The sequence below is a fragment of the Mizuhopecten yessoensis genome, unplaced genomic scaffold (assembly GCF_002113885.1).
Source record: "Mizuhopecten yessoensis strain PY_sf001 unplaced genomic scaffold, ASM211388v2 scaffold1749, whole genome shotgun sequence".
NCBI classification, from domain to species: Eukaryota; Metazoa; Mollusca; class Bivalvia; order Pectinida; family Pectinidae; genus Mizuhopecten; species Mizuhopecten yessoensis.
In genome coordinates, this window is record NW_018404202.1 from 583,032 (window position 1) to 606,998 (window position 23,967).

The 23,967-nt window shown below is 36.3% G+C and overlaps 1 protein-coding gene across 1 annotated transcript; it reads left to right on the plus strand.

Moving 5' to 3' along the window:
• Positions 1 to 1,241: 1,241 nt before the first annotated feature.
• Positions 1,242 to 19,598, plus strand: LOC110440403 (BTB/POZ domain-containing protein 10-like). The gene is made up of 10 exons (XM_021483462.1): positions 1,242 to 1,311; positions 2,766 to 2,944; positions 4,473 to 4,898; positions 6,729 to 6,831; positions 8,384 to 8,504; positions 10,618 to 10,715; positions 12,928 to 13,027; positions 15,002 to 15,112; positions 16,359 to 16,412; positions 17,136 to 19,598. Exons 2-10 carry the CDS (start codon positions 2,832 to 2,834, stop codon positions 17,396 to 17,398), a joined length of 1,389 nt encoding a protein of 462 aa, XP_021339137.1. The 5' UTR covers positions 1,242 to 1,311; positions 2,766 to 2,831; the 3' UTR covers positions 17,399 to 19,598.
• The last annotated feature ends 4,369 nt before the right edge of the window (positions 19,599 to 23,967 follow it).

A 23,967-nucleotide genomic window follows, 5' to 3' on the forward strand; every position in this document is an offset into this window, starting at 1 on the left:
GCAAGTACCATCAACATATCACAAAACAAAACTCGGATCTAGAGTATCTTTGTTAATACTACGATTATAGAACCATTTATAATTTACACATTGTACAACAATGTTATACTTCAGTTTTATCGTGTAAGCTATAAAAAAAAGAAAAAAAGAAAATGAGTACAGTTTTATTAGACAAATACACGTATCTGTTGGAATTTTAACGGAAAAACCACGAATACTGAGTTTCATGCAGGATACTTGAAATATGCTTACGGAATTAATGTCGATGGATTTTTATGCGATATAAGATACCTTTTGTCAATATACCAAGATATTTTAAACTTGTATTCACCGATAATAAATGCTTGTATTATGGGTGTTTTGTTGAGTAACGTATCTGGCAAGACATTTTACGACAGCAGATAATCGCCAAAAATCATATTGTAGCTTAAATAATTGATATTGAGGTAACTAATTTTGTTTAGACATAAGTAAACTTTAAGTATAAAAGAAAACATATGAATTTTAAATAAAATGGAAAAAAAATGTGGAGCTTTTTGTATCAGAAAAAGTGACGCGACAACGATTATTCGAGTATATTGGCATGTTCACGTACACTTTGTAAAAAAAATACCGTACGTTTTCATTAAAAGATTTGTTTGTTTTTGGAAAACATATCAATGTTGAAACAGTGAATTATAGTTTTGATGTATAGGCTGTATATTATAGATGGTGAAAGGATCATGCGACATGATTTTCGGTTAATGGCGCATGATAAGTGAGAATGGGCGTTATACATGTACCTCGAGCTCTATATCCGTACACCATTATCTAAGTATTAAACCAACTAAATCATATTACTTTTTTACCCGTCAATTTCAAATATTAAATCTAAACAGTGAGTTAATCATAGTACCTATAAAGTATGAAGCGACTACCAATAAAATTACTATAATGCTCTAACGAGTCTTCTTAGTACATAAGTGTTGTTTCCATTATAACTGGATTATACAGTATAGTTACATTATGTAGGAGGAAGATACCAAACATACCATTTATGGTTTCTGTGGTTTCTGTCTCTTACTGGCGAAAGATACCAATCGTTTACCATATAACAAAATGTGTACTTTATTTTAACTAATACCAAGTGAAAATCACACTTTTATCCAGAAAAGGAGAAATCCGGCATCCAGCACGACCGGCACTTGCCCCATACACTGATCATGACCTGACATTTTATTACCTCCCCTTAATTCTGCAATTACCCACAATGCCTAACTGTAATGGCAGCATTAGCTGTCAATTGTGCTGTGTGTGATCATTTAAACATTGGTAAGTATTAATTTAGATTAAATTAACTTATTTTGGAAACATTGTTATAATCTTGATGTGATTTTCAAAACAGTTATATAGTTTGAAATACTTTCTTTAACTGTTTCGATTGTACATCCGAGGAAAATGCGATGATGCTGAAACTAGTCCTCAGAGACAGAGGGGTCGCATCGCATCTGAGCGGCCATCTGAGTGATGTGTTCTTGAAATTTATGTCTAGATTCTGATACCAACTTGGAAAAACAAACGGACTGTATTTCGCATGACTACTTTCAGTAATCATGAATATATATATGCGTCAAAGTCAAACAAAACATATATTGATGATTGGTTATTTTTTAAATGTTATGAAAAATCTTATCGTTGACTCATCAGTTCGTGATTATCAATAATAATGCTTTATTAAACGGCTTTGCCAACATCTTGCAGTAAGCATATTTTCAATGTACCTCGCTACATAGAATAATACACTGTGATGAAGGAAAACAATCTTCATAATGTGGACTTCAGTGACTCAGTATACAGTTTGTGATATTACTTGAGGAGTAACAGCTATATAGCTCATGCTTGTTGACCACCAGTATTCTGAATTGGGATGGAAGGGGATCATGAGCCATTTTGGTCACTGGTCGGCCTTTTTTCTATCAGATATGGTATTGGTTTTGCCGACTGCGACGCTTGTCAAAGGTATCTCGCCGTGTGAACCTCTAACAGTGTTGGAGTAGCCATTACCAGTTCTATGTCGAGTTGTAGTTGCTGAAATGTTATGTAAATTGTAAATTTAAAAAACACATTCATGCAGTGTTCTCAAATATATAAACTTGTTCCTTTTCCCATCTAACAATGTACAATGATCTTTTTAAGATATCTATCTGCTTTGATGAGTGATCATGATGACACTTTAAGATTTAAGTGCTGGTTACTAACATATCTGTCTCTATCTATATTACCCCTCTGATGGCCAGGTTTGACAACATGATCTAAACCACATGATGTCATTTTCATGCTTAACTGCTCATTAACTCGCTGTCATAAGTATATATATATATATACGTATCTCGTTTTCTTGTTATTGTTATTTATCTTCAAATGCCTATGACAGGTCAAAGGAACTGGTCCTACAAGTTGATGTTAAGACTGCTTGAAAATTATAATTAATATTATTCAAATAATTTTAGCCGACCCTCATCAGCTGATGGGCTCTATTTTAAATCGCTGGTCATCCATCATATGACCTTAAACAGGTCTTGTTATTGTCATTACTCAAGAGGTACTAAAGAAGGGGACTACCAGGCATTATTTGAAAAATAAAAAATTGAAGTTTTTTGGGACTTTAGCAAAACAATATTTCACATATTATAATGACCAATAGAACTATTATGATGATGATGTATACGCATATCATGTAATTCTTGAACATTGATATTAATGTGTCATATGATTTATATCCACAGAGAACAACCGAGTGATCTGTCGCACTGATGGAGAAAGTTTGGTAGTCATCCCCATTTTAGAGTGGGATGGCTTACCGTCGACATCATAACAGACACACGTATGACAGCAACACTGATAGTGACACAGATTATTACTCCGAGACGGACGACAGGAAGAAAACCTGTATCAAACGTACCAGGTAAACATATTTTGTGTAACATTCCACTTCTTAGTAAGATCACAGGGCTCACCCTGGACCTAAAAAATCACTAGCCAATAAAGTAGCCACGTGTGAATTTCAGTAGCCATTGTTTTTAAACTGTTGCCATACTTTCTCGGCCTCCAACCGTAACAGATGGCCTGGGCCCTCCATTAAAATCCTTCAATACTTAATATTTTTGAAGTGCAATACTATTCAACATGATGTTAAAGGAGTACTGTAAAAGCGTATATTTTCGTTGGGGTTAAATCTCTTTGTTTTTGTTTTGGGACAAATTCGTTGGGATTATATTTCGTGGAGTCAATATTTTAATACCCTGAGATTTTTTGTTTGACACCTGAACAATAAGACAATCAGTCTGGCTAACTGTGCATCGTCCGAGGTGATCACCTATCCACTCCAGGTGAATTTTTCACACATCGCTTCACCCCAGTCGGTGAAAAACAATAGATCGACCATCGCTCGATGGTCAAATAATTTAGTCTAGACAAACATGTGTGGTAGTTAAAATCTATCTAAAATGGAAATAATTAGGCCTACCGACATTTTTTAACACAAATTCTGATAAGAAAACGAGCATGCATTTCATAAATATTCACGGTTACCTTGACATATAATGTGAGAAAATCATGCCGATTTCAATGAAAATATTACTCCAGAAGGAAGACGTGTGTTTTTAATCATTTAAGCAATAGTTTCTCTATATTGCATTAGAAGTTTATTTCTCTGTGTTTCCGTTGAAAAAGTGTCCAAATCAGGGCATGCCGTCCTGACAGCATCCACCGGAAATCAATTCAAATTTAACGTTATTGTAATCACATCGGCTTGGCGCCGACAAATGTACGTGTGCAAGACCACCTATGTGTGAGTCGCTTATCAGACTGTTTTCTCAACGTCAGTGGGTCATCCAAATAACTAAACCCCACTGTCCATTAATTTATAAAGTAACACGAATCATAACAACTCTTGCCATCTCAAGCTTGTTAAATGACTTTACAACTTGGACAAAAGCATTAATTAGCTCTCATTCGTGCAGCGCGCACTGATCTGTGACGGCACTGATTATGTTTACACAATACACAGGTGAGTATACATATAGATAGAATGTCTTCTAGGACAAAGATACAGATGTTCCTCATTTTTAAAACTTTGTAGTCAATTTATAGTAGCCACATCATATTTTTAGTAGCCAATAAAAAATAGCTACTTTGGCTACCAACAGCGCGAGCCCTGGATCATGTTTGATTTCAGTCAGTGGTGAGAACTAGTTCACATTTTTATATGATTAGTTGTGTCAGTTACACAATCTGAAATTTGATTTTAGAGTTAATTAGAAAAATCCTACGTTTTCATCTTGNATATATATATATATATATATATATATATATATATATATATAATAACAGTCTGTAATATATGAAATGTTTATAAAAACTAGTTACATAATTTGCCCATAGGTACATATAATAACTGTGTGTCTATTTGGGACTTTTTTTCTTTATTTCAGCTCTCTTGGGGCCCCGAAATCTAAACCATGCCTTGTTAACCGTGCACGAACTCTAAGTTTGGAGAACACCAGTAGTAATGAAGACGGAGATGTTCACCACTTGAGTACTGGTGATGAAGAATTTGTCATGACGAGTCGTCCATCTCTTCCCTCTACTGGTGCGAGGCACCGTGTGTACCAGGGTGTTCCTTATACTCAGCCGGCCAGACAGCTCAGTTACTTCCAGTCATACAGAAATGACCCTTCCAACTTTTCCTTTCCTCCTGAAATGAGTGAGCTGGCCCAGGGAGCTGGTATAATGAACACTAATCCAGGAAACAACAGTCCGCGTGTATCAGGAGAAAGATTGACACTAGTGGTAGATGAAACACGCTTTGTTGTGGATCCAGAGTTACTGAGGAAACATCCCAACACTATGTTAGGAAGGTAATCATATATAGATATAATTTTAAATTTAATCAATTGATATTAAGAGCTGAAGAAAAATCCATGTACCATTTTGGTCTGTCTAAATGACCCATTCTTAATTGAATGTGTGATTTTTCTCAATATGCCCATTTAAAATTCCCAACAGTGATCAACATTCTTAAAATCTTCTGTAGTATTTGATCTCTGAAATATTATGTTGTAACCACCACTAATTAACTGTAGGTCTTTACAGCCTTCTGAGGCTTCTTGTTATCAAACAAATGTTCTTAATTTATTTTTAACATAATATCCTTTTTATATCCCTGCCTCGACAGAGTATACTTGACTTTGATGTTTCATAAATTCCATGATTGCATGTTTAAATGTTCATGTAAATGATACAGGTCCCTGTTCCTCTTGTAAACAGCATGTGATTTAATTTTTTTTAGTACTGTACTTGAGGTAGTGATAATTGTAGTGGAGATTTAGGGTTGGCGGGTGGCGCAGTGGATAGCCCACTTGCCTTTCACCAAGGCGGCCAGGGTTTGATTCCACGGTCGGACGTGAAAAGACAAAGGTATGGGGTCACCTGCCTGACCATGTGGATTTTCTCTGGGTACTCCGGTTTCCTCCCACAATAAGACCCCTTACACACTTACATCCGGGCCAACAAATGTGATTAATATAAGTTGATTTTTTTTTTCAAAATTGTAGTAAAATAAATAAATTGAAAAGTTTAGTTTTAGTAGTGGAGATGTTTTAATTACATAACTAGGAAGGATTTCATGTAAAATTTGCTTGTGATCCCCTGTAAGCCATCAAATAAAATACTATTTATTAAAACCCCAGATATGCATACATTGACAACCTGCATGTGTGAACTGCATGCTTAAACTTAATTAGGATAAGACGGAACTAATCGTCTTTTCCCCAAAGTGTCAGTCAGCAAACAATGACTCTCCAGCTCAAGGTTGGTGCCAGAACTATTGAGACTGTTCCAGCTGTTATAAACCTATGGGTATACTTTGACAGTTCGCTGAACATGGAGAAACAAGTGAACGCTATTGCCAAATCCTGTTACTACCAGATCAGGAACATCGGCTGTATTCGGCAGTTTCTAACTGCAGATGCATGCAAGATTTTGGTGCATTCACTTGTTACCTCTCAGTTGGATTATGGTTACGCCCTGCTCTGTGGTATATCTGACAAACTAACTAGTCGTCTGCAGAGGGTCCAGAACACTGCAGCACGGCTAGTTACTCGTACTCGAAAGAGAGAGCACATCACCCCTGCGCTTTATTCGTTGCACTGGTTACCTGTACGATACAGGTCGCAGTACAAAATTCTGGTATACACATACAAGTTACTGAATGGAACAGCTCCTCAGTACCTACAGGAGCTTGTTACTCTGTATCAGCCGTCAAGATCACTGCGGTCGGAGTCAGAATCTTTGTTGTGTGTCCCAAAATCTCGTACTGTGACCTACGGAAACAGATGCTTTGGTAGGGTTTCGGCTACGTTGTGGAATAGCTTACCATCTGCTATAATGAAGTCAAATACCTTGGCCAAGTTCAAGAGGGACATAAAAACTCACCTCTTCACGTCTGCATTTTAGAAACTTTGCAAAGACGTCATGTAAATACCACCCTTTTATTTGTTCAATTATGTGCACATTGCTTGTTAAATGTATGAAAGTGATTGCAAGCCTTTGTTGTTTGTTTTCACAATTATAACCATTACTATTATCCATATGTTGTAAAGCGCCTGAAGTAATTTTACAAATTATATAGGGCGCTATATAAATGTTGTATATTATTATTATTATTTTGTTTTCTTATTTCTTTTCAGAATGTTCACTTCTTCTTTGGAAAATAATATTACTCGTCCTAATGAGAGAGGTGAATATGATGTAGCAGAAGGCATATCTGCAACGGTCTTCAGGTCAATTCTGGTAAGATATTCAGATAGAATGTATCAACACTGTAACAAGATGTATTAATATTCCATCTGTAGCTAAAATCACATTTAAGACAGATTTATCTGATATTTTCATTCACATGAGTGAAATTTTGAGCAACATCAGATGTGAGTGAATAGTATTCATCTTCTTTAGGAAACCTTCTAATTATCTGTTAATTTACAATTCATGAAGTAGCAGCATTTTCAAAGTTTATCATACAGATGTTTTATTTATCATACCGATGTTTTATTTATCATACCGATGATTTATTTATCATACCGATGTTTTCTTAGGGCCCCGTATCGGAGATACGGGTGCCCTATAGTAATCACTCTGTCTGTCTGTCTGTCCACAAATTTTGTTCCTGGCTGATAAATTTGGTATTTATTGAGCGATGTACATGAAACTTGGTCAAGATGTTCTGTTCACAAAAATACACATTGAGGTAAAAAGTCAAGGTCAAAGGCCAAGGTCATTAGGTTCAAAGGTCAATGTCAAATTTTACATCTTTTCACTGATAAACATTTTGTTATGACGTTATGAAGCAAAGTTGATAAGAATTAAACAAGGAGTCAACTGACCAGAGGTCAAGGTCATCGGGTCAGGGGTCAAGGTCCTTTTTTTAAGCTTTTCACTGGTGAACATTTAGCTATGACATTATGAAGCAAAGTTGTTCGGAATTAAACAAAGAGACACACTGAGGTAAAAAGTCGAGGTCAAAGGTCATGGTCATTAGATTCAAATGTCAAGGTCAAATTTTGCATCTTTTCACTGATGAACATTTTATGACATGATGAAGCAAAGTTGATCAGAATTAAACAAGGAGTCAACTGATCAAAGGTCAAGGTAATTGGGTCAAAGGTCAAGGTTAAATTTTCTACCTTTTCCCTGATGAACATTTTGTTATGACATTATGAAGCAATGTTGTTCAGAACAGAGTCAACTGACCTTAGGTCCAGGTTACGGGGTCCAAAGGGTCAATGTCAAGTTTTGTATTTTTCACTGAAGAACATTTTGTTATGATATTAAGAAGCAAAGTTGGTCGGAATTAAAGTATAAGTCAACAGACCAAAGATCAGGGTCACTGGGTTAATGGTCAAGGTCATTTGGGTCCAAAGGTCAAAGACAAAGTGGATCTCTGACATTGACCCTGGCTCTTGATGGAGGAGGTATATAAGGTGAAATAAAACAAATCAAAGCTAACAAATGAGTATTGCACCGGTATTTACATTTCTGTTTGCCCAGCAAATATGGAGGTGGAAGGAAACAAGACTCACATCATAGTACATGTAAAATGTATATTTTGCTTTAATACTCTTTTTGAAGTCCAAATGTCAAACGTCAAGCTCAGCTATATGGGCTTATTACTTCTTGATGATTATGGGGGATAGATTGCCACAAGACGGGGCCCTGACTGACCTGTCAGTTTTCTAGTTTATCATACAGATGTTTTATTTATCATACCGATGTTTTATTTTTATCATACCAATGTTATATTTATCATACAAATGTTTTATTTATCCTACTGATATATTACCTGCAGGAGTACTACAGAACTGGTTGTGTGAGATGTCCGCCCAGTGTGACGGTTCAGGATCTCCGCGAAGCTTGTGACTATCTCTTGATTCCATTTGAGCCTGGAACGATCAAATGTCAAAACCTTCGTAAGTCTTATTAACAGCACAGAAGATAATAGAACAGTATTTTCCAGTAATAGACGATAAAAATTGTGATCAGTTTCATAATTGTAACTAACACTTACATCCTTTCAACAGCCACTATGATTTAGAATTGTATGTTATAGCCAAAGTGTAAAAAGGTGCACAAGAAAAAATCGTGTCACAAAGAGCTGCATTAGTTTGCGGTAAGAGGGCCACATATTTGTTATACCTCTATGTGTCACGAAGAGCTGCATTAGAGGGCCACATATTTGTTTTACCCCTATGTGTCACGGAGAGCTGCATTAGTTTGCGGTAAGAGGGCCACATATTTGTTATGCCCCTATGTGTCACGGAAAGCTGCATTAGTTTGCGGTAAGAGGGCCACATATTTGGCATACCCCTATGTGTCACGAAGAGCTGCATTAGTTTGCGGTAAGAGGGCCACATATTTGTTAGACCCCTATGTGTCACGGAAAGCTGCATTAGTTTGCGGTAAGAGGGCCACATATTTGTTATACCCCTATGCGTCACGGAAAGCTGCATTAGTTTGCGGTAAGAGGGCCACATATTTGTTATACCTCTATGTGTCACGAAGAGCTGCACTAGAGGGCCACATATTTGTTTTACCCCTATGTGTCACGGAGAGCTTCATTAGTTTGCGGTAAGAGGGCCACATATTTGTTATACCTCTATGTGTCACGAAGAGCTGCACTAGAGGGCCACATATTTGTTTTACCCCTATGTGTCACGGAGAGCTTCATTAGTTTGCGGTAAGAGGGCCACATATTTGTTATACCTCTATGTGTCACGAAGAGCTGCCTTAGAGGGCCACATATTTGTTTTACCCCTATGTGTCACGGAGAGCTTCATTAGTTTGCGGTAAGAGGGCCACATATTTGTTATACCTCTATGTGTCACGAAGAGCTGCATTAGCGGGCCACATATTTGTTTTACCCCTATGTGTCACGGAGAGCTTCATTAGTTTGCAGTAAGAGGGCCACATATTTGTTATACCCCTATGTGTCACGGCGAGCTGCATTAGTTTGCGGTAAGAGGGCCACATATTTGTTATACCCCTATGCACAAATTGCTGTTTTCATATTGAAATAATTTAAGTATGCTAACCAAACAAATTTCTGTCTTGGCTGGAGTCAACTGTACCCCTTAATGAATAACAACACTATTGTCTTGATTCTGATCTTGTTTGAATCAAATGCAAAGGCTAGTTTCATTTAATTAAAAAAAATATGTATATATATATAATCAGATCAATATCCAATTAGTTTTAATGGTATATTAGATTGATTAATGATATTATTTTTGTAAATATAGTTGATATTGCATCTAGCATACTGAATATTCATCACATCATATTAAACAAAGAAGATGCTTATTTACAGTTAATTATCGTTTTCTGTATTACTGTATGATAGTGGTTTTACAGTTAATTATCGTTTTCTGTATTACTGTATGATAGTGGTTTTCAGAAATTCAGTTTTATAGTTCAGTTGCAATGGAACTCAATAGAATATATTCTAATGTATAGTAACCACACCATAGTGTACACTTATATTTACTTGTGTGCAGGCAATGTCACACCTGTTACCCAATACTTTCAATTTCAAATATTAAATGGAAAGGATCACAAATAGCTGAATTGGTTTTAATACGTTGGATCTTAAACAAATGTTAAAGTCTACTACACTTCCCTCTGATGAAATGGTAGATTCTAGATAACAAGCTAAGTGTTCATGTTAAAGTCGGCTACACTTGTTTCTGATGAAATGGTAGATTCTAGATAACAAGTGTTCATGTTTAAGTCTACTACACTTGTTTCTGATGAAATGGTAGATTCTAGATAACAAGTGTTCATGTTAAAGTCTACTTCACTTGTCTCTGATGAAATGGTAGATTCTAGATAACAAGTGTTTATGTTAAAGTCTACTACACTTGTCTCTGATGAAATGGTAGATTCTAGATAACAAGTGTTCATGTTTAAGTCTACTTCACTTCTCTCTGATGAAATGGTAGATTCTAGATCTAGATAATTAAGGTTGGCAGTCTAAGGAATGTTATCATTTGACATTTTAATGAGGTCATTTGTTTTGTATTGCAGGGGGATTTTTACATGAGCTTTCCAATGAAGGAGCACGCCAGCAGTTTGATATATTCCTGGAAGAGATGATTATGCCCCAAATGGTGCACTCTGCACAGGTATATTGCATTATTGATAGAAAATTAAACCTGGAACAATACTACAGTCTAATACAATTTTCAAAAATACATGTGTTTCTGGTTTCCTGACCGACCCAATCATTTTAGTGCCAGCTCTAAATTTTATACCCTTGCTACGAAAAAGTAGGGAGTGTATAGAATAGACTTTGTCTGTTCATGCTGACTTTCTGGAGCATATATCTCAGTCGCTGTTTCACAGATATTTACCATTAGACTTTGTATATAGGTACATTATTGGAAGGAATTGTGTGACATCCTAAAACCAGGTCGCTTTGACCTCAATTAGACATTTGACCTGGACCTAAATTGCTGAAAAAATGTTTTGCAAATCTTATATTAGTTATGAATGGGCATCAAACTTTATTCAAAAGAACACCATGGGGAGGTTTCACTATGTCTTACTCACTATGGAATGGGCTTCTAACTGTGTATAGGTATATGCAAAGAGCTGGGGTATTTGCGAAACCATTATGGCTTTGAGTTAAATCTAATTTTAAGACTAAAATTGCATATTTTTAACTATGTCAGCAATCAAAATACCAAAATCAATTTATACATCCCATTATGTGCATTCTAATGTATCCTTGACAGTGCAAGAAATCATTGAAATGAATTATATTTTGGATGTTTTATAACAAAAAAGCAAACACTGCAATTTTTTTAATTATGCCCCCCCCCATAAAATGGGGGAGGCATATAGTGTTGCCCATGTCCGTCAGGTCCCTTAACTTCCTGACAGGTCCATCGTGTCCCGATTCAATGTAAACACTGAACAACAACTTCATTCTTTCACAGATTTTTGAAAACTTCATACAAAGGTCACGTATGAGTATACGTCGGACATCGTTGTGTTTCAGGGTTCCAAGGTCAAGGTCAAGGTTGCTATATAGGGGGCAGTCATATGTGTTCCAGACATTTTCCATACTTACCAACTTTTGATATTTCCAGGGGGGAGATTCTGTATTCTCAAAATTAAAACACTAATAAAACGTGTGCATCTACCCCTAGTGATAAAGTAAGCCTTTAAAATGACATATTTTGAGTTGTCCTTTCAGATGAAATCAAACTATCTTAGAATATAGGAATAGTTCAGAAAATTCTATGGTTGAAAATGCAAAATTTAAGGGTCCAAAATTGAGAGACTCCCTCCTAAATAGGGAGAGTTTGCAAGTATGATTTTCTAGTTTTATTTCTGTGACATTCAAAGGCCTTCGACTTTTGCATTTTGTACACCCCAACTCCCAGGCCATCTACATCAAAACAGACTGCTTTTGTACTGCCTAATTAGAAGGATAAGAGATCTTCGCTATTGAAGTGGAGAAATTGTAATAAGAGAACTGAACATACATACTGGAGAAAATTTAAGAATTACCTGTTGCAATTGCTCTAGAAACAGTTATCTTCAAAGTTATCTCAGTTGTCAGCAGTTACAGAAAGAAGGTCTGTAGTCGCCCCAATGTCTTGCACATATTTCTTTATATAAGGGAGGTGGGAGGGGTTATATGTCTATGTGAGGCTCTGCTCACCTTGTTTTTATTTCCTCTACAGACGGGAGATAGAGAATGAGGTATATGTCTATGTGAGCCTCTACTCTCCTTGTTTTTATTTTCTCTACAGACGGGAGATATAGAATGAGGTATATGTCTATGTGAGCCTCTACTCACCTTGGTTTTATTTTCTCTACAGACGGGAGATAGAGAATGAGGTATATGTCTATGTGAGCCTCTACTCACCTTGTTTTTATTTTCTCTACAGACGGGAGATAAAGAATGAGGTATATGTCTATGTGAGCCTTTACTCTCCCATCCTCGCTAGCCAAGGGTTCGCTTCATATGAGTGTATACGAAGCGAACACTTGGCTAGCTGCGAAGATGCTACTCTCCTTGTTTTTATTTCCCCTACAGACAGGAGATAGAGAATGAGGTATATGTCTATGTGAGCCTTTACTCTCCCATCCTCGCTAGCCAAGGTTTCGCTTCATATGAGTGTATACGAAGCGAACACTTCGCTAGCTGCGAAGATGCTACTCTCCTTGTTTTTTTTTTCTCTACAGACAGGAGATAGAGAATGAGGGATATGTCTATGTGAGCCTCTACTCACCTTGGTTTTATTTTCTCTACAGACGGGAGATAAAGGATGAGGTATATGTCTATGTGAGCCTCTGCTCACCTTGTTTTTATTTCCTCTACAGACAGGAGATAGAGAATGCCACATTGTGGTTCTGGTAGAGGATGATGTTGTGGACTGGGATGAGGAATACCCCCCACAAATGGGAGAGGAATACACCCAAAGTAAGTATACTACAACAGGAAATGCTAAGTTTCAGGGAGTAGAGGAGATATCCTAACTAATGGAAACACAGCAGTTATAAATTATGAAACTGTTCCAGTGATGTTTGAATTACACATTCTTCAATGCAAGATGAAAGAGTAAACATTGTGTAAAACTTGTGGATACTATTCAAAAGTTGGTACCAAGAATTATTTCATACTTTAAACTAAGGTCTTAACCCTTTCACCACTATAGACCATAATAGACTCATCCGGATCAATGCACGGTAGAGTCAACTAAAGTTACATAGGGGTGAAAGGGTAAATATATACTAATGAAATATAGTAAATATGAATTACTTATTATAAACATGTTGTTTGTAAGATGCAATAGATTTAGAATAAATGCCTGTACCTGTATTCCAGTGAATTAAGGTAACTAAAATGCGAGTTTACCTAAGATTTCACCTTGTCTGGAAAGACTTTGTTGTTTAAAAAAATAAAGATTTTTGCACATATTCAGTCAGTTAGAAATTCACTGAAAGTTTTGCCGTTAAAACACATAGCTTAACAATTAAGGATTTCTTCATTAATGATTAAGAATGCTAGGAAAACATTGACTTTTTCAAATTTCTTGACATGAATTGTTCATGAGGAGTATTTATCTATATTATCAGAGAAGATTTTGTGACAAGATAATTTAAAAAATCTAACTTCACTAAAATATCCCTTTAACATGAGTCTTTTAATCTCAAAAGCTTTCCCCTCTTGTGGAGATGTCTTTTCTGTTGCCCTGGACAGGTGTATCCACACATTTCTGTGTGTGAGATTAATAAAAATCTTTTACCTGACACTGAGCGAGATTCCGTAAACAATGCATTTAGCCTGTAATGTCCATTACATTGTGTATATGATGGGCTGAACAGTGCAGGAGAAAATGACTCATTCACCCCATTGAGGTGAGATTTGGAATCTCCAACCTCAGGGAAAGATTAATTTAATTGGCCAAACATGTGTACACTATAAATTGGGAAAGCTTTGTGTTGGGCAACTTAAAAATCTCTCCCTTTGGGTTGAAATTTTCCTACCTCACCCAGAAAAGGGTGAAAGATTCTATTAGTCTATATATCAATCAGGAGTTAAGTTTTAATTCAGGACAGCTGACTTTGAAAATAAGAGATGAACGATTTGTTTGTGGTTTACCTCAGAGGGAATTCGTTACAATCATTAAGATTTACATAAAGTACACAAATTATATGAAATTTCAAATTCAGTAGACGACTGGTTTAGGTGATCTGGCATTACAAAGAGAGACATAGTAAAATGCATGGATATCATCTGTTGTGCGTGTTTTTGGTTGAAAATTGGCGATTTTGAAGAAATTATCTAAACTTTCTTCAATTTTTGAAAGCTTCCACATGCAACAAACAAATAAATGTTTGTCACATGTGGAGGCTTTCATTTCTGCATGCTAACTGTCCAAAAACACCATATTTTGGCTAATTCTGCATAGCATCGCAACTTTGTTGCTGTGGTAGGGCAAAGACGCATGCGCATTGGAACAAATCTGCACCAAGTCTGATAGACCCAATATGATGTTTATACAAAAAATGGTAAATAAATTCAAGTTGAATTTTTTACTTTTTATGAGGCCAAAAATGACCCATAGCGCCCCAAGGTCCTTTGCATTGACATAAGCCATGTGTGACAAGCTTCAGTCTCGTTAGCTGGTTATTTAACGAAGCTGCTGTCTTTAATTCTGTGGTCCCTGTGGTTCACAGTAGATGTAGGTGGCAGTGCCCTGTCTCACTTGAGTTTTATCATATAACTCATTTAATGTATGATCAAAAGAGTAGATAACTTTTATTAAAAACTTCATCAGATAATGGACTGATAGTTCCTATGCTTATTGAACTGAAATCTGCAACTTGTATTATAATATAGAAATGTCAATACTGATTATATTACAGACTGATTACTTGTATTCTGTTACAGTTATTTACAGCACTTCCATGTATAGGTTCTTCAAATATATAGAAAATAGGGATGTTGCAAAGCAAGTTCTGAAAGAAAGAGGCTTGAAAAAGATACGGCTCGGCATAGAAGGTGAGTTTCAGTGTGACAACATTGTTTCTATCAAAGGGAAGTAATCAAAGAGCCTTTAGGTATAAGGAGGTTTCTATCAAAGGGAAGTAATCAAAGAGCCTTAAGGTATAAGGAGGTTTCTATCAAAGGGAAGTAATCAAAGAGCCTTTAGGTATAAGGTTGTTTCTATCAAAGGGAAGTAATCAAAGAGCCTTTAGGTATAAGGAGGTTTCTATCAAAGGGAAGTAATCAAAGAGCCTTAAGGTATAAGGAGGTTTCTATCAAAGGGAAGTAATCAAAGAGCCTTAAGGTATAAGGAGGTTTCTATCAAAGGGAAGTAATCAAAGAGCCTTAAGGTATAAGGAGGTTTCTATCAAAGGGAAGTAATCAAAGAGCCTTAAGGTATAAGGAGGTTTCTATCAAAGGGAAGTAATCAAAGAGCCTTTAGGTATAAGGAGGTTTCTATCAAAGGGAAGTAATCAAAGAGCCTTAAGGTATAAGGAGGTTTCTATCAAAGGGAAGTAATCAAAGAGCCTTAAGGTATAAGGAGGTTTCTATCAAAGGGAAGTAATCAAAGAGCCTTTAGGTATAAGGAGACTTCATGATTTAAACGATCACATTTTTGTTGATTCCTCAGAATCATTTATGTGATTAACCCTTTCACCCCTATGTTAACTTTAGTAGTCTCATCCATGCATTGATATGAATGACTTCATTATGGTCTACGGGGGTGAAAGGGTTAAATGAAGTTTTAATTGTACGTACATGTAACATGAATCAGTATTTACAAAAAAATGATTTTGAAGTCATATGATGAAAAAACTCTTTCATAGGTGGATGTTCTCTTACAGATCAAATTAATCTTTGGAAACTATTATCACCAATTACAGGGAAAGATTGACAATGAGAAATTCTGTATAATGGCCTCATTCCTTGTATTGCTACCAGTAGTGTTGATCAAATGCTTANGGGTAAATGAGAGTTTTACTTTGTAAAATTAGGATTCCTGCCCCATCCCCAGGGGCTAGAGCGGGGCCCCAAAGGAAACATTTACCAATATTTTCAAATTCTTATCCATTGATGACATGACAAGTATTGAATTTCACTTAGTTTACATGCTGATTTCCACATCACATCTAAACAATAAAATAAAGCTACCAGTATCTATGATATAACTCAGGTGACCGCTAAGGCCCTTGGGCCTCTTGTTTGTTTCTTCCTCTTTAAGACAACTTTATTTTACTTTAAATGTGCTGGGTTTTTTCAGGGTACCCTACCTACAAGGAGAAAGTGAGAAAGCGACCAGGTGGAAGGCCAGAGGGTAAGCCTATTGACATCCCACATACATTACAGTACATTGTCAAGTATACAAATATTACCAATAAGTTCAAATTTTTGTAAATCTTTGAAATCCTTCTCTTTCAATATGACTGAAGGAATTTTAACCAAATTGATCCAGAGTACCATTTAACAAGGTGGACTCAGTTTTGTATAAACAAAGTGTGGTTCCCTGGGAGCAGAGGGGCGGGCACAATACAGGAACATAGTAATAAATGTTAAAAATGCTTCTCCTTCAGTACCATCGAGGGGATTTTAAACAGTTTTTGTGTAGAGCATCTTTTGGGCAAAGGAAATTCAATTTTGTATAAACAAATGGTGTGTGCCCCCTTGGGAACAATGTCAAAGGTCAATTAAGTGCAATCTTTTCAGTTGTAACTTTATAAATAAAGGTACTGCCTTCCGCCTCCAAACTTGTTAATTTTGGTAGTAGGCATGTAGTCAAGAAAAATGTAGATTCACATTAATTTGACTTTATTTGCATAACTTTATTTTGCAATAGAAGGGAAATGGTTTTGGCTAATAAGGGTAGACACGTGTTCATTTACAAAAACAAATCTCTAATTACTTATGTACTGAAATACATCATTGAAGTGTTAAATGCATTTTACATGACATATTGAGATAATATTGACCTAAATTTGATGTTTAAAGAGCACTTTGTATTTTAACTTTGTCTAACACAGAACACATGATTATATTACAGTGATATACAACTATGTCCAGCGCCCTTTCATTCGCATGTCCTGGGAGAAAGAGGAAGCTAGGAGTCGACATGTTGACTTTCAGTGTGTTAAGAGCAAGTCGATCACCAACCTGGCTGCAGCTGCTGCAGACACTCTCCAAGACCAGGGCTTGGTACAACAGCAGCACCTACAGGACGGGAGCATCAACGTCATCCCTCCCCAGCCCTCCCCCTCAGAGCCCTACCCCGGGGTCCAAATCCCACCTGAGGGGGACGCAGAGTAAGGACCCTGGTTTATCAGAGATAACACAACCCAAGATGAATGTGATTGATAGTGCAAGTAAAGAGTGTGACGTATTTGAGAACAAACATTGCTCGGACACGGTATCACCCAGCATCACTTGTTCTACAGGATTGCTGCCCTGCTTCAACTTTCACAAATATTTGCTCAAACTAATTAAAAGAACAAAAAAGAAATAAGAATGCTTTAATAACTTTTTTGTAGCAGACTGGCTGATCATTTAGGTTTTGATCTGTTAAATTTATTATTATTATAAATCATGACAGGTATTAAGTAATCAACGGCTCTGTTTAGATATGATAGAAAGATAGAAACAGGTTTCCAACTACAGGTGGTTGGTTGCCATGCTTATTTAAGGTAGGGTGATAAGGTATGGTGATATGGTGATTTTGTAGGGTGATTTGTAATAAGATACTCAGGATAGATAAACCCTGACAAGCTGATAAAGAAATCTGTTCCTACCAGAAACTTCTTACTACGTAAGGAAAATAATTCTTTAATCCTATGTCACCAAGCATTGTGATACCATTTCTCACCAATGTTAACATTGTGATACCATTTCTCACCAATGTTAACACTTCCAGCTTTAAGCTAATGTGTTCATCATTCTATACAGTGTGTATTACATGAGTGTAAAGCGGTGTAACAAATACATCTTAAGGAAGACATCTCTACCACTGGTGTACATCCTACGGAGGAATAGTATCTTCTGTGCATGAATGTGCTCAATGAACCAGTTCTATCTGTGATGTAAGATGGATTTGTTTTAGCAGGTGTTTTTTGTTGGATGCATACTACAATCATTAAAAGAGATAGGAATGATAATCTAAAACAAATGTTGAATTTCAATCCCAAAAGTTAGAAGTAAACAGGAAAAGTTTACAACAATGTTGTGTGAAAATGATAGCATCACTTTATTATAGCTTCAAATGTTAATAAACTTATGTGTGGAAGTGATAGCATCACTTAATTATAGCTTCAAATGTTAATAAACTTATGTGTGAAAGTGATAGCATCACTTTATTATAGCTTCAAATGTTAATAAACTTTCAACTTTGCATCAGTTCTTTTTATTAAGCAGATACCAGATAGATTGTTACTAACATTCAGACATGGGGTACAGAACATTAAATAACAGGACAGATACCAGATAGATTGTTACTAACATCCAGACACGGGGTACAGAACATTAAATAACAGGACAGATACCAGATAGATTGTTACTAACATCCAGACACGGGGTACAGAACATTAAATAACAGGACAGATACCAGATAGATTGTTACTAACATCCAGACACGGGGTACAGAACATTAAATAACAGGACAGATACCAGATAGATTGTTACTAACATCCAGACACGGGGTACAGAACATTAAATAACAGGACAGATACCAGATAGATTGTTACTAACATCCAGACACGGGGTACAGAACATTAAATAACAGGACAGATACCAGATAGATTGTTACTAACATCCAGACACGGGGTACAGAACATTAAATAACAGGACAGATACCAGATAGATTGTTACTAACATCCAGACACGGGGTACAGAACATTAAATAACAGGACAGATACCAGATAGATTGTTACTAACATCCAGACACGGGGTACAGAACATTAAATAACAGGACAGATACCAGATAGATTGTTACTAACATCCAGACACGGGGTACAGAACATTAAATAACAGGACAGATACCAGATAGATTGTTACTAACATCCAGACACGGGGTACAGAACATTAAATAACAGGACAGATACCAGATAGATTGTTACTAACATCCAGACACGGGGTACAGAACATTAAATAACAGGACAGATACCAGATAGATTGTTACTAACATCCAGACACGGGGTACAGAACATTAAATAACAGGACAGATACCAGATAGATTGTTACTAACATCCAGACACGGGGTACAGAACATTAAATAACAGGACAGATACCAGATAGATTGTTACTAACATCCAGACACGGGGTACAGAACATTAAATAACAGGACAGATACCAGATAGATTGTTACTAACATCCAGACACGGGGTACAGAACATTAAATAACAGGACAGATACCAGATAGATTGTTACTAACATCCAGACACGGGGTACAGAACATTAAATAACAGGACAGATACCAGATAGATTGTTACTAACATCCAGACACGGGGTACAGAACATTTAATAACAGGACAGATACCAGATAGATTGTTACTAACATCCAGACACGGGGTACAGAACATTTAATAACAGGACAAGAACAAAGCATGTATTTGGCAAAGATATGTGATAAAAATGTCAGGGTATATAGAAAGAGAGCAAATCGAAACCAACACGATTCAGTAATACCAGATAGATGTTTTTAGTTGACAGCCAAATGTCTCTGAGATAATTATGAATAAAAAATCTAGCAGGTCTGTGATTACTAATAAGTCCTGTACTGTGTACTGACCGGATATGAGGACATACACAGGTCTGTAATTACTTATAAGTCCTGTACTGTGTACTGACTGGATATGAGGCCATGCTTCATCAATTAGAATTGTTTTAATCATTTTTGCTTTAAGTATGGTATTGAAATTGATATTTTTTAGTACTTGAAAGACACTTACCTGTACATGATGCTTTATGAATTTTCTTCACTTTTTTAAACTTTGAAATTAATGCTTGAAGTATCACAAACTGTTAGAAGTAGTAAAATTTCAGAAATCCATGTGAGACTTTATAATATGTACATGTTATTGATATTACATCATTCTATAGTACACTGCAGATATTGTGATGGTTTTGTTCTCATAGTAGCATACAATAATCATATATAGTTGCAAAGTAAGATTTCATTATTGTTGGTGTCATAAAAAAATCTTTGGAAAACTTACAGTACAGCAAGTAAAGCTGGTATCTTACTTCTGATTTAAATAGAGTAAAGTGTATGTGGTGTACCCCAAAGTCACAGTCACAGATTGAGGGAGAAGGTTTCTGATTTAAATAGAAAGTAAAGTGTATGTGGTGTACCCCAAAGTCACGGTCACAGATTGAGGTAGGAAGTTTCTGATTTAAATAGAATAAAGTGTATGTGGTGTACCCCAAAGTCACGGTCACAGATTGAGGTAGAAGGTTTCTGATTTAAATAGAGTAAAGTGAAATGGGTGTACCCCAAAGTCACGGTCACAGATTGAGGTAGAAGGTTTCTGATTTAAATAGAGTGAAGTGTAATGGGTGTACCCCAAAGTCACAGTCACAGATTGAGGTAGAAGGTTTCGGTAACATGTGAGAAAAGTCTTTTATCAGAGTATAATTTTTTTTATTGAACCCCTAAATCAAAAGGTATTATCACTAGGGCTGTAATATACTGGTACCACATAACAAGGTATGTAATACTGTATCATAGGGGCTATTTAGTACAGGCTTGTACTTTTTGTCAGCAAAGAAATTAAGTTACCGATGCCAATATGAAAATCTGTATCAATATAGACGGAACTATCGATCAGCACTGGCAATTAAGGTGATGTGTGTATTTATAATTTGTAGTAGAGTTATCTCCCTTCCCAACAATTTGATCAGCTTGTCAGTAATCTCTCCTCATATTGAATTGTAGTAAGATACTGATATATATGTACTTGAGCCATATCAATGCATGTGTTTGTATGATTCAATTGTGTCATCACTTCAGAAAATCCAAACTAACATTTAGTGAAGACTAACAGTCTAGGTTTCTTACTGTAGTGTTATACCATGTGAAAGGATATGGCTGTCACAATTAGGTAACCTAAGTGTAGTGTTATACCCTGTGAAAGGATATGGCTGTCATAATTAGGTAACCTTAGTGTAGTGTTATACCCTGTGAAAGGATATCACTGTCACAATTAGGTAAACTTAGTGTAGTGTTATACCCTGTGAAAGGATATCACTGTCACAATTAGGTAAACTTAGTGTAGTGTTATACCCTGTGAAAGGATATCACTGTCACAATTAGGTAAACTTAGTGTAGTGTTATACCCTGTGAAAGGATATGGCTGTCACAATTAGATGACCTAAGTGTAGTGTTATACCCTGTGAAAGGATATGGCTGTCACAATTAGATGACCTAAGTGTAGTGTTATACCCTGTGAAAGGATATGGCTGTCACAATTAGATGACCTAAGTGTAGTGTTATACCCTGTGAAAGGATATGGCTGTCATAATTAGGTAACCTTAGTGTAGTGTTATACCCTGTGAAAGGATATCACTGTCACAATTAGGTAAACTTAGTGTAGTGTTATACCCTGTGAAAGGATATCACTGTCACAATTAGGTAAACTTAGTGTAGTGTTATACCCTGTGAAAGGATATCACTGTCACAATTAGGTAAACTTAGTGTAGTGTTATACCCTGTGAAAGGATATCACTGTCACAATTAGGTAAACTTAGTGTAGTGTTATACCCTGTGAAAGGATATCACTGTCACAATTAGGTAAACTTAGTGTAGTGTTATACCCTGTGAAAGGATATCACTGTCACAATTAGGTAAACTTAGTGTAGTGTTATACCCTGTGAAAGGATATGGCTGTCACAATTAGATAACCTAAGTGTAGTGTTATACCCTGTGAAAGGATATGGCTGTCATAATTAGGTAACCTTAGTGTAGTGTTATACCCTGTGAAAGGATATGGCTGTCTCAATTAGGTAACCTTAGTGTAGTGTTATACCATGTGAAAGGATATGGCTGTCACAATTAGGTAACCTAAGCGTAGTGTTATACCCTGTGAAAGGATATCGCTGTCACAATTAGGTAACCTTAGTTTCCTTTGGCTATTAAATTTTACCTATCAAAGTAAATATGTGATGGTGAAATTAAAGTGCTTTATTGTGGAGTGGAATAACAATGTGTACACTAGTGTATTTTGGTATGTGTTGATTACACTAGTGTATTTTGGTATGTGTTGATTACACTAGTGTATGTGGGTATGTGTTGATTACACTAGTGTATGTCGGTATGTGTTGATTACACTAGTGTATGTCGGTATGTGTTGATTACACTAGTGTATGTCGTTATGTGTTGATTACACTATTAGTGTTGTGTTATACCCTGTGAAAGGATAAATGTCACAATTAGGTAACCTTAGTGTAGTGTTATACCATGTGAAAGGATATGGCTGTCACAATTAGGTAACCTAAGCGTAGTGTTATACCCTGTGAAAGGATATCGCTGTCACAATTAGGTAACCTTAGTTTCCTTTGGCTATTAAATTTTACCTATCAAAGTAAATATGTGATGGTGAAATTAAAGTGCTTTATTGTGGAGTGGAATAACAATGTGTACACTAGTGTATTTTGGTATGTGTTGATTACACTAGTGTATTTTGGTAGGTGTTGATTACACTAGTGAATGTCGTTATGTGTTGATTGCACTAGTGTATGTCGGTATGTTGATTACACTAGTGTCTTTTGGTAGGTGTTGATTACACTAGTGTATGTCGGTATGCGTTGATTACACTAGTGTAATTGGGTCTGTGTTGATTACACTAGGGTATGTCGGTATGTGTTCATTACACTAGTGTATGTCGGGATGGGTTGATTACACTAGTGTAATTGGGTCTGTGTTGATTACACTAGGGTATGTCGTTATGTGTTGATTCCACTAGTGTATGTCGGTATGCGTTGATTACACTAGTGTCTTTTGGTAGGTGTTGATTACACTAGGGTATGTCGGTATGTGTTCATTACACTAGTGTATGTCGGGATGGGTTGATTACACTAGTGTAATTGGGTCTGTGTTGATTACACTAGAGTATTTGGGTCTGTGTTTATTCCACTAGTGTATGTCGGTATGCGTTGATTACACTAGTGTATGTCGTTATGTGTTGATTGCACTAGTGTATGTCGGTATGGGTTGATTACACTAGTGTATTTTGGTAGGTGTTGATTACACTAGGGTATGTCGTTATGTGTTGATTGCACTAGTGTATGTCGGTATGCGTTGATTACACTAGTGTCTTTGGGTCTGTGTTGATTACACTAGGGTATGTCGGTATGTGTTCATTACACTAGTGTATGTCGGGATGGGTTGATTACACTAGTGTAATTGGGTCTGTGTTGATTACACTAGTGTATGTGGGTATTTTTTGATTACACTAGTGGATGTCGGGATGTGTTGATTACACTAGAGTATTTGGGTCTGTGTTTATTCCACTAGTGTATGTCGGTATGCGTTGATTACACTAGTGTAATTGGGTCTGTGTTGATTACACTAGGGTATGTCGGTATGTGTTCATTACACTAGTGTATGTCGATATGTGTTGATTACACTATTGTATGTCGGTATGTGTTCATTACACTAGTGTATGTTGGTATGTGCTGATTACACTAGTGTATTTTGGTAGGTGTTGATTACACTAGTGTATTTGGGTCTGTGTTGATTACACTAGTGTCTTTTGGTAGGTGTTGATTACACTAGTGTATGTCGGTATGTGTTGATTACACCAGTGATTATTAATTACACCAGTGAGTATTAATTACACCAAAGTGTACTGATTACACCAGCGATTACTATGCACCAGCTGTGAGACGTG

Bases quoted from the DNA above. Each gene is read 5' to 3' on its own strand.
- LOC110440403 (XM_021483462.1), top strand. From the start codon at position 2,832: ATGGCTTACCGTCGACATCATAACAGACACACGTATGACAGCAACACT. The intron at 10,716-12,927 runs GTATATTGCATT...TTTCCTCTACAG, and splicing joins AAATGGTGCACTCTGCACAG to ACAGGAGATAGAGAATGCCA. The intron at 13,028-15,001 runs GTAAGTATACTA...ATTCTGTTACAG, and splicing joins GGGAGAGGAATACACCCAAA to TTATTTACAGCACTTCCATG.